Genomic DNA, 11,037 nt, shown 5'->3' on the forward strand with positions numbered 1-11,037 from the left:
TGTTACTAATTCAGTAGTTCCAGTTACTATCATAGACAGACAAATTATCATACTTAGGGGGTCGTCTAATCATTAGGTCACATTCTAGCTATGCTGTTATAGGCCAAGGCTGCCGGGGTCCGGAAACATGATCACCTGACAGGCCTCTGTCACTCCACTGGGTCATGGTTTCCTCTCCTTTCCTCTCCTTTCCTCTCCTCATCAAGCAGACTAGTTATGCTGATTCTTGTGTAGTTTTTCTGCTTCTCCCCCCCCCCCCCCCTCTATCTATTTGCAGGTATCACTGCCATCGGAGCTGCATAATGACCGCCGGCCCCGTTGAAGCGATTGTGTATATTTTTTGTGTGTGTTTCTGTGCTCTGTGCCTCTCCTCTCCCTCTCCTCTCCTCTCCTCTCCTCTCCTCTCCTCTCCTCTCCTCTCCCTCTCCTCTTCTTTCCTCTCCTCTCTCCCCTCCTCCTCCTTCTCCTCTCCTCTACCTCCCCTTCACTCTACCTCTCCTCTCCTCTACCCCTCTCCTCTCCTACCTATTCTATCCTCTACCTGTCCTCCCTCCTCTCCTCTCTCTTTACCCAGCCGGCCATCAGCAGGAGGGTCCCCCTACATGAGCCTGGTCCTGCTCAAGGTTTCTTCCTGTTAAAGGGGAGTTTTTCCTTGCCACTGTTGCTTGTCTGGGGTCAGGCCCTGGGATTCTGGAAAGCGCCTTGAAACAATTTTGATTGTATAAGACGCTATATAAATAAAGATTGATTTTGATTTGATTTGATTTGATTAATGATATGACACTTTGAGCATCAGTGAAATAGATGTAAAGTCTAAAAATCTGCATCATCATGTTTAGAATACGACTTTATTGTGATAATTCCATCACAGCTGTTTCATTTTTTCCCAAAGAAATCTGCAAATGTTTCTATATATTTTAATGAGAGAAAAACCAAATTAGCTGCTGTTGAAATGTAGCACAGCTTATTTCAGTCTCATTATGGGACCAGTCTCAGAACTCTGCTGAAAAGAACCAACAATGTTGGAGAGAAACAGCTGATAGAGAAGAGAAGGACTCCAGAGAGAGATTATAGATGGATTATAACAATGTACCTACAATAACAGCTCATTTACACAAAGTCTTTCTGGTCTTTAGTTTAATTAGGAACAATTTCAGTTGGTCTTTTTACAAACTGATTTTCAAACATCTGATTTAATGACGGAGACCTTCTGATTTGGACCATAAAAGGTGAGCCAGGCTGTCCATACGAGGAGTGTTGTGGTTCTGTTTCGGTTGTCACTCAGACCTCTCACCTCCTCCTCTACCTGCAGGAGCAGCATTTAGGGGCGGGCTGCTCTCTGAGGGCTGAGCCTCTGTCACACCTGCAGCTCCTACTTAAGCTCTCCCCTCTTTGTCTCCGGTGCCGGATTGTTGCACATGCTTCGGTACCGAGCTCCAGCTCAGAGATCACCAGCCCTTCGCCTTGCGTTAATCTCCCTAGTAGTACGTTTTTTCAGTGCCTCGCCACTGCTTTCAGTTTTACTTTTCCTCGACGTTTTTTTTCCCATTTCATGGTGATTTTTCGTTCGCTTTTCTGTTGCTACTTTCTTAGAGTTGTTTTTTTTTGTTGTTATTTGGTTCGATCATTTGCATTTTTGTCAATAAAGAACCTTTTGTTTTGCACTCTGCATCTGGGTCCTGGCCTCCTTAACGCTCACGTAACAAGGAGCATCTTAACTGTTTAAAGGCTAAATTAAACTGTTTAAAGGCTAAATTAAACTAAAATAAAATAAAACTTGACAGATCAGGAGCATCACAACCTGAAAGGAATAAAAAAAAAAAAAACTCACCAAAACAGGGTTGGGGATTTTATTGAAAAGCAAAAATCAGCATTAATCTAAATCTAAAGCAGCAGAAAACTCCTGCAAACATCTTAAATTTGTTTCCAGCTTCAACTTTCATCTCTACAACACAATCAGGAAATCATCTTTTAAACAAACCCTTTAAATCTGCCCTTAAATTATGAGTTTACACAACAGTTAATGTGAACACATCATCCAGAGATACATTATTGATTGGCTAAAAGCTAAATAAAGACCCAACACCCCCATTATTAAAGGTCACGCTCATGTTTAAACCCAAATGATGACAAGAGTGATGATTTCTGGTTCTTTCTGGTTAAAATCAGTTGATTTTAAATGAAAACTAAAAATCAGAGCAAACACCACAGTTTTATACTGAATAACAGCAAAGATCTGATAATTACAACCTCTAAAGTGTCTAATGGTTAATAAGCTGTTGCATTTATTCCAGGAGAACACTCCTCATTCCAGAGCATCCTGAAAAGAAAAAGACCAAATAATCAAACACATTAAACCAGAATATTCATTGTTGATCCAGTTTCACCAGAGGAGCAGCTCAATGAATCAAAAACAAGTATAAAGCTGCTCTAACATGAAGCTACTCACCCTCTTCATGCTGACGGTTCTCCTTTAGTTTGGATTTGGCTTCAGTGGCTCCTTGACCTCAGAGTGACCTTCAGCTGTGAGGTCAGAACAAAGATTCTTAGAGCAGAAACCACAGTTACACACAATTACTGCAAGAGAAGTTCAGCAAACACAAGAGAAAATCCAAATGTGATTCAACTTTTACTCACGTTTGGTACATTTGCCTGAAATTGAGAAGAAAGTCGATTAGCTTTGCTGCTTTAGATCTTTGACAGAGATTTTATCAATGTTTTCTTCTTCTTTTGTCATTTAGACTAAAGCAAAAGCAGAGTGAAGGATTAAAGCTCTGCTTCCATCTCCATCTCTCACCTTTCTTCTTCCTGTAAAGGAGGAAACCAACGACGGCGACGAGAACGAGAACCAGAACAACAACTGCAACAGCAGCGATGACGGCCGTGTTACTGGGATCCTCTGCTGGAGAGGAAACAAGCAAAACCATCAAAACCAGCACAGATGACAAAGACTAAAGAAGATCATCTCCAAATCTGTTCATCTGTCTGAATTATTTAAGTGTGAGGAGAGCTGACGTCTTTGGACGTTTGCTTGTTTGAACATTTGCTATTCCTGCTCATGTCCTGTAATTAGATCCTGTTGACTAAAGAAAAGAAGAAATATTCCTCAGACAGTAAAATCAGAGTGTGCTTCTCACCACCATCTCCTCTGACCCCAGGCTTCCCCCAGTTGGTCCTGATCTGGTTTTTGTCCAGTGTTGTGGTGATTTCCTCCCCTCCAGACAGCTGAAACAGACACTTGTAGCTGCTCCAGTCTTCAGGTGGGACTGAGGACACGTTCAGGTCAACACTCATCTGGAAGGTTCCGTCAGGGTTGAGGAGCATCTCTCCGTGGTCCACGTCCTCATGGAGCTCCTCTTCACCTTTCCTCCAGGACAGTGTGGCTCTGTCGGGGTAGAAGCCTGTAGCGTGGCAGCTGACAGGAGAGGAGGGGGTCTTCTGGAGCAGAGACACTGACGGCAGCTCTGGGGGGACAGAGAGAGGATGAGAGGGAGGACCAGAGGGGGGTGATGGGGAGACAGGGTAGGAGGGGGGGGGGCAGGTGGGTGAGAGACAGAGAGACAGGGTGGGGGGACCAGAGGGGGGGTGATGGGGAGACAGGGTGGGGGGACCAGAGGGGGGCGATGGGGAGACAGGGTAGGAGGGGGGGGGGGGCAGGTGGGTGGAGAGGGGGAGACAGGGTGGAGGAGGGTGGGGGGGGTGAGAGACAGAGAGACAGGGTGGGAGGGGGAGAGGGTGGAGGGCGCAGTAGGAAAACAGGTGAAGAGAAGTGAGGCAGTAAAGCAGAGGGAAGAAGAAGGGAAGAAATGGGGTGAAGGTGAAGGAAAGAGAGAGGGAGGGGTGGAGGTGGGGGAGACAGGGTAGGGGGGGGGCAGGTGGGTGAGAGACAGAGAGAGAGACAGGGTGGGAACACCAGAGGGGGGAGGTGGGAAGGGGGAAGTAGGTGGAGAGAACAGGTGGAAAGAAGGTAGAGTGACAGACGGAGGGAGGAAGAGATGTGCGGGGGGTGGAGGGGGAAGGTGAAGGGAAGAGAGAGAGAGGGGAGAGAGTGGGGGTGGGGTAGAGAGACAGTTTGGGAGGAGGGGGGGGCTGGGGGGATGACACAGGTGTCCTGCAGGTGTGTGATGTCATGCTGCCACAGGTCATGTGACTCTACCTGTTCTCATCAGTGAGCTCTTCCCATAGTTCACATACTTCTGCAGCCACTGGATGCAAATCTGGGTGAGGTAGGACTTCTGTTGTTCTATCAAAGCAACATCCTGATCCCACTTGTGTTTGGTGATCTCAGCCTCTCGTTTGGCAGCTACAAATATTCCTTCCTTCGGTTTAAATGAGATAAAATCTTCTCCATCAAAACCATCCTGATCAAATCCATTCTTCTCTCCAGTCTCATCGTCCCACTCACAGCCGTACATCCTCTGGAGCATGTGGACACCTGAGAGACAGAGACAGAGACAGAGACAGAGACAGAGACAGAGACAGGGACAGAGGTGAGTAAAGCAGAGACGTCACCGCTCACCCACCTGTCAACAGGTGAGACCGTCTCACCGTCCCCCAGAGACTCACTGATGCTCCCAACAGCTGTCTCTGGTCTGATGGACACTGTCCTCACCTGGACAGTCCTCATTGATCCTGACTGAACCGTGTCACCCTTGTAAATCTGGAATCTGCTTCCTGTTTCCTTCACTCACGTCTTTATTCCAGCTTTTCTTTTCTAATAAACTTGATTCTTCTCTCAGTTTTGCTTTCATGATTCTGAGACGGTTCTTTGATCTTTATTCTGGAAAAATGGACCAATAAAATCTAAAATCAGAAAGTTCTTAAATCTGACTCCAAAGTTGCTGTTTCCCTCGTTGCTGATCAGGCTGTAATTGCTCGTTGTGAGTGTTGATGATTCCTCGTCCGTGTTTTAATTCTTTTCTCCTGGTAGGAAAACTGAGCTTTGATCTGAAGCAGCTCCATGTTGGAGGGTTCAACCTCCCAGATCAGGAGGGCTGGGCAGCCATTTTAGTTCCATCTGGCAGCGTTATTAGAGCGTCACACCAGACAAAGGGAGTTTGTTGATGGCAACAGTCTGAGAGGAGCATGGAAACTGTATCAGCCTGAGAATTGGATGGATTTGATTCATCTTTCCATCAGAAAATCCTCCAACATCGTTGCTCTGATCTTTAATGGAAGCTCCTTTTCTTTGTGCAGCTGGGATTTAATAAACTCATCATGAGATATTTGACACATTTTTATCAAGTTGTTGAAGCTGTTGCAGCAGGTTTTTGCCCTGGTTGATATTATATCCTGATGTTTGTCTAATTGCTTCCTACTCCAGCTGATATGGAGGCGTCGCCATGGCGCCACTTTAGTCACAAACCATCAGCACACACAACCTTTCCTTTCTTCTTCTGTTTCAGCTCAAGAATCCAGCTGATGATGGGGAGACTTGTGCTGCTCTGCTGTTCATCGTTCTGCTTCTCATGTTGTTATTAGAGCTAATGAGGCTCAGAGTCATTAGAGCTTTTGGGGCGACTGGAATCAGAGCTGGAAACAGCGTCTGTGGACCCGTCGGCTTTTCCATCCTGAACCTTTTTAGGGGGTTATTTTAGTCGGTAGAACCTCTAGATGTGGAAATTCTTGGACTTCCTTGAAGTTGTAATGATGCCGTTTCAGATGAAGTGATTTTTAAAAAGGGTCTGATTCTTTGAGTCCTGCTGTGTTTAAGCTCTCTAATATATGTGAACCTCTTTGTTCTGAACTGGTTGTTTCTACATGCAGGCTCCTGTTGTTGCTTCTGTCTTTAGAACCTTCCTCACTAACCATGAAAGAGGAGTCAGTTATTGGCAGATATACAAGTCAGTTCATTATTATGACTCTAAAGTCTTTTGAAGCCTTTTTCCCAGCTGCAGGTTCAGTTGCTGTCATTCAGAATATGCTGTTAACCTGCTGGTTTCCTCCTGAGGGGATAGAACTCCCTGCAGCCTCTTTATTCCACTCTCTTCTTCTTTTTGACTGCACATGCTGACATTATTCCTCTTGATGTTCATTCTGACCAGCGAGTGACCCTGATTCCACCTCTATTTGCCTGTATTGAAGATCAATCTGGACGTTAGCATTAATAAATCCATCAATGTCTCACTCAGAAAGTCTGATAATATTGTTCAATTGTAGAAATATTGATAATAAAGATGTGGAGGAACATTGATTTGACTTGATGAGACTCTGTCTTAGCTGGTTTTGTTGCCGACTCCTCAATACAAAAGGTCTCTATTTTCTGTCCAACAAGTCGCTAGAAGACGCTCAATGACATCGTCTCACAATCCGCCCAATTATATTTACAGGTTGTTGGAACGTGAGAGGAGCAATGTTGCTGTGGGAGACACCAAAAGTCAGCAAAACACCTTAAATATGTTTTCAACTGCAAATAAACGTTTAATCTGTTGATCCTGTTTTGAATTTACCGACTTACCGTATTTTCGCGACCAAAAGACGCAATTAAAAGTCTTAAATTTTCTCTAAAGTGGACAAGGTGTCTTAACACGTGATGTTCATGCGTGCGCCTTATGTGTGCACCCAGTTCCAAAATCTATAAATGCTTTTCAACATTCGCAAAAGCCATTTGGGATTCATTTCAGATACAGAATATGATGTACGTGAGTGTATTGCTAAATATATGCTAGCATGCATGTTTTAAGCTAGTGTAGCATTATGTTTTAACATGCCTGCGCCTTAAAATGCGTGCGCCTTATGTGTGCACCCAGTTCCAAAATCTATAAATGCTTTACAACATTCGCAAAAGCCATTTGGGATTCATTTCAGATACAGAATATGATGTACGTGAGTGCATTGCTAAATATATGCTAGCATGCATGTTTTAAGCTAGTGTAGCGTTATGTTTTAACATGCCTGCGCCTTAAAATGCGTGCGCCTTATGTGTGCACCCAGTTCCAAAATCTATAAATGCTTTTCGGCTTTTGCAAAAGCCATTTGAGATTCATTTCAGATACAGAATATGATGTACGTGAGTGCATTGCTAAATATATGCTAGCATGCATGTTTTAAGCTAGTGTAGCGTTATGTTTTAACATGCCTGCGCCTTAAAATGCGTGCGCCTTATGTGTGCACCCAGTTCCAAAATCTATAAATGCTTTTCGGCTTTTGCAAAAGCCATTTGAGATTCATTTCAGATACAGAATATGATGTATGTGAGTACATTGCTAAATATATGCTAGCATGCATGTTTTAAGCTAGTGTAGCGGTATGTTTTAACATGCCTGCGCCTTAAAATGCGTGCGCCTTATGTGTGCACTGAGTTCCAAAATCTATAAATGCTTTTCAACATTCGCAAAAGCCATTTGAGATTCATTTCAGATACAGAATATGATGTACGTGAGTGCATTGCTAAATATATGCTAGGATGCATGTTTTAAGCTAGTGTAGCGTTATGTTTTAACATGCCTGCGCCTTAAAATGCGTGCGCCTTATGTGTGCACCCAGTTCCAAAATCTATAAATGCTTTTCAACATTCGCAAAAGTCATTTGGGATTCATTTCAGATACAGAATATGATGTACGATAGTGCATTGCTAAATATATGCTAGCATGCATGTTTTAAGCTAGTGTAGCGGTATGTTTTACCATGCCTGCGCCTTAAAATGCGTGCGCCTTATGTGTGCACTGAGTTCCAAAATCTATAAATGCTTTTCAACATTCGCAAAAGCCATTTGGGATTCATTTCAGATACAGAATATGATGTACGTGAGTACATTGCTAAATATATGCTAGCATGCATGTTTTAAGCTAGTGTAGCATTATGTTTTAACATGCCTGCGCCTTAAAATGCGTGCGCCTTATGTGTGCACTGAGTTCCAAAATCTATAAATGCTTTTCAACATTCGCAAAAGCCATTTGGGATTCATTTTGGATACAGATGATGATGTACGTGAGTGCATTGCTAAATACACGCTAGCATGCATGTTTTAAGCTAGTGTAGCGGTATGTTTTAACATGCCTGCGCCTTAAAATGCGTGCGCCTTATGTGTGCACTGAGTTCTAAAATCTATAAATGCTTTTCGGCTTTTGCAAAAGACATTTGGGATTCATTTCAGATACAGAATATGATGTACGTGAGTACATTGCTAAATATATGCTAGCATGCATGTTTTAAGCTAGCGTAGCGGTATGTTTTACCATGCCTGCGCCTTATTGTCGCGAAAATAAGGTAAATCCTTTCTATAAATACAGCTAAATCCTGTTTGTCCTGCTGAGTCTCATGCTAGAATATGACTCTAAATCAAGAAGATTCCTGCTATGTGGGCTGGACCTGCTGGCCCTACGGCCGACCTCCTCCTGTATCCAGCCTGGAGAGCAGCAAAATGACCCAAAAGAGGCTCTCTGGAAGTGTTCCTGGTTATGTTGCTTTTTAAGCTTCTTGTCATGTTTCTAAACTTCTGCTCCATTATGAAGCCTAAAACAAGTGACAGGAACACAGGAACACCAACCCAAACACACGGAACTCTTTATAGAAGACTTTAACTGGACTACATTTGTCATCTAAATGGACTAAAAGAGAAACGTGTCAGAGGGAGAAAATGATAACGGCTCCGGCTCTAATTCAGCTTCATACGTTGATGTTTGTCTCCACCAACAGCAGAAAGAGTCACCAGATTTGTTGCTGCTCCCTGAGCAGATGTAGACAGGAAGTCACAAAGTTCTCAAAAGGGTTTTGTTGGTGTCACTAAGTGGAGCCGTTGGCTGGAAATATGAAAAACAGGCCCAGCCTCTGGTTCCAGGAGCAAATGTTCTGTGTATCTTCATGTGTTGGTGGGTTCATTTTCCTGTTTTTGGTGAGATCATCAGAACTAAATGTGGCGTTCATGCCAATCATTCATTAATGAAAGGATGAAGTGGTGAAATGAGCCAGTGAGTGTTTGTGGGTGGTCCCAGATGAATGGATGATGCACAGACTCACTGTGGTCCACTTCAGCTCAGCTCAGCCGCTACAAACAAACGTGTGATGTGATGAATCCTCTAGTTTCTGCAGGTCATGTGACCTCTACTGGCTAACCTGCCGCTGACGCCCTGACCAACGTCTCTGGGGTATTATGGGATGGTCAGAAACAGTGTGAGTGAGGCAGGTCCGGTCCAGTTTCAGCGTTCTGCTGAGTCGGAGTGTGTCTGAGCCCAGAGGAGGCGTCATCACACTGTTGGATCAAGGTGAGTGAAACACTCCCAGATGAAGAGTGTGTGTGATCACCTGATCACCAAAACACACAACCGGACGCCAACAATAGTTTATCAGGAGTAAAGAAAAGTCAACTCACCTCCAGTTTGGTTGAAGCGCTGCTTTAAAATTTCAATGTTGGTTTTGAAGATCTGCTGGTGACCAAAAGCATTCTGACTCTGTGTGTCCAAGTACTGAGGATAATCTGCTGTAACTTCCTTCATCCACTCCTGTTTGGGCTGCATTCTCCCGGTGTTGCTGTCATAGTGAACCATCTGAACATCATCAACCATCCCAACAGACACAAACTCTGGGAAGTTTGGAACTCCAGAAGATGCAGTGTAGAAATACTTCATAGTGTGAGTCACTGAGAGAAAAATATCAAATATCACAACTTTACTGTCAGAAACGACTCAACAAGAGTTTAATATTAATAACACACAATCAGAAAACAAAATTAAATATAGAAAGACTAATTATTTAATTTATTTACACTTTCATTAGTTTCAAGTTTTTAAAGTTATTTTGATTTTAAAATCATCGTTGGCTTAAAATTTTCATCAGCACATTTTAAAAAATCAACTAAAAAATAATCTGAGACCAGAAAAGAAACACTTTTATTTTCTTTAAAATAAACCTGTTTATTTTTCTTTCCTAACTTATTCAGGTTAATAAGTTAGTCACTATTTAAACGAGTGATTAATGACAACTTCAGCTGTTTCTAGTTAAACCTGAAACACTTCAAAATCTCCCTAAAATCACTGGAATTTTATTGAGGTTTGTTTCATAAGTTCATTTATTTGGAGGCAAATATAAAATATTTCTTGTGGAAAGATTAATGGCAACATGTTAAACATCCCAACGCTGATTTGGGATCCTGTCTTCAGCTTCATCAGGATCCCTTCTGTTCTGATTAAAGCTGATTTTTCTCCCTCACATGTTGGATCAACTGCAGCATTTCCATCATCACAAGTGAAGATTCTCCTCATGAGGAGCTGCTGTTGAAGCTTTATTCTCAGACTGGGATCAACTCCACAGTGGTTGAGATTCTGCTTTTCTTCATCACATTTATTAATGATTAAAGTTTAAACCCTCCTGATATGAACTAGATTCCTCTCAGTCGTGTCTGATAGATGAGCCCAAGTGTGTGAATGATCGCCAAGCAAATGGAAACCTTCCGGAAATTTAGCATGAAATGAAAGTTACCTGACTGAATTCAGCATTTCCACATTTAAAATGATCAGAACTGACCTGCTGAAGAGTCGGGCAGACTCATTAGTGCCAGAAGAAGCAGAAAGTCGAGGGATTTCATGATGAAAGACAGTTTTTGTGGTCAGATACAAAGTAGATGATTCCGCCTCGACGGTCCGGGAGAAAAATGAGGAGGAAAGGCGGAGAGAAAGGAGAAATAAACCGTGTTCACGTGATCAGGAGCCAATAGGAATTCTGAGATGGCCCCGACGTCACTAAGGACCAGGTAGATGCGAATGGGGTCTGAACGGGGCCAAAGTAAAAGTGAAAGCGACTTTCAGAAGGGGGGGGGGGGGGCTCTCCAGTTAGAGCAAACTTAAAGATCTGAAGTGTGTGTGGCTGCAAAAGTCTGTTATTGTTGATCTAATGTTTAAATCCATCAATAATTCACTCCTTTAAGCCGGTGTGCGAGAGCTGCCCCACCATGACGTCACCTCCGGAACTAACACGCTCATTACCGGGTGAAGGGCTCTCTCTAGTGTCTGATCACTACACTCAACGTTCTCACACAATTTCCTTAAACTTTTGACTCTTTCAACATTTGACCTCCGAGTTTCAGTCTGGCGAAAGTCTGAA

General features: G+C 43.2%; 1 protein-coding gene and 1 long non-coding RNA gene across 5 annotated transcripts; both read right to left on the bottom strand.

Moving 5' to 3' along the window:
* Nucleotides 1–1,836: 1,836 nt before the first annotated feature.
* Nucleotides 1,837–10,620, bottom strand: LOC101063259 (H-2 class I histocompatibility antigen, Q9 alpha chain-like). 4 transcript variants are annotated; one of them, XM_029844612.1, is made up of 8 exons: nucleotides 10,462–10,620; nucleotides 9,311–9,577; nucleotides 4,157–4,435; nucleotides 3,138–3,464; nucleotides 2,798–2,899; nucleotides 2,638–2,652; nucleotides 2,450–2,523; nucleotides 1,837–2,320 (listed from the first exon to the last, which is right to left on the bottom strand). In XM_029844612.1, the coding sequence occupies exons 1-7, from the start codon at nucleotides 10,520–10,522 to the stop codon at nucleotides 2,474–2,476; spliced, it is 1,101 nt and encodes a 366-aa protein (XP_029700472.1). In that variant the 5' UTR covers nucleotides 10,523–10,620; the 3' UTR covers nucleotides 1,837–2,320; nucleotides 2,450–2,473. The 4 variants fall into 4 exon arrangements, with proteins under 4 accessions (XP_029700472.1, XP_029700470.1, XP_029700471.1 ...); XM_029844610.1 differs by having other exon boundaries at nucleotides 2,638–2,658; XM_029844611.1 differs by having other exon boundaries at nucleotides 2,798–2,902.
* LOC115251646 (uncharacterized) lies at nucleotides 5,829–6,656 on the bottom strand. The gene is made up of 2 exons (XR_003890157.1): nucleotides 6,200–6,656; nucleotides 5,829–6,073 (listed from the first exon to the last, which is right to left on the bottom strand). It is a non-coding gene; the product is annotated as an uncharacterized lncRNA (long non-coding RNA).
* Nucleotides 10,621–11,037: the final 417 nt, after the last annotated feature.

This window comes from Takifugu rubripes, chromosome 12 (assembly GCF_901000725.2).
Source record: "Takifugu rubripes chromosome 12, fTakRub1.2, whole genome shotgun sequence".
In the NCBI taxonomy this organism is placed as follows: Eukaryota; Metazoa; Chordata; class Actinopteri; order Tetraodontiformes; family Tetraodontidae; genus Takifugu; species Takifugu rubripes.

Bases quoted from the DNA above. Each gene is read 5' to 3' on its own strand.
- LOC101063259 (XM_029844609.1), bottom strand. From the start codon at position 10,522: ATGAAATCCCTCGACTTTCTGCTTCTTCTGGCACTAATGAGTCTGCCC. The intron at 9,578-10,461 runs GTCAGTTCTGAT...TTTTTCTCTCAG, and splicing joins TCTGCCCGACTCTTCAGCAG to TGACTCACACTATGAAGTAT. The intron at 4,436-9,310 runs GTGAGTTGACTT...TCTGTCTCTCAG, and splicing joins GCGCTTCAACCAAACTGGAG to GTGTCCACATGCTCCAGAGG.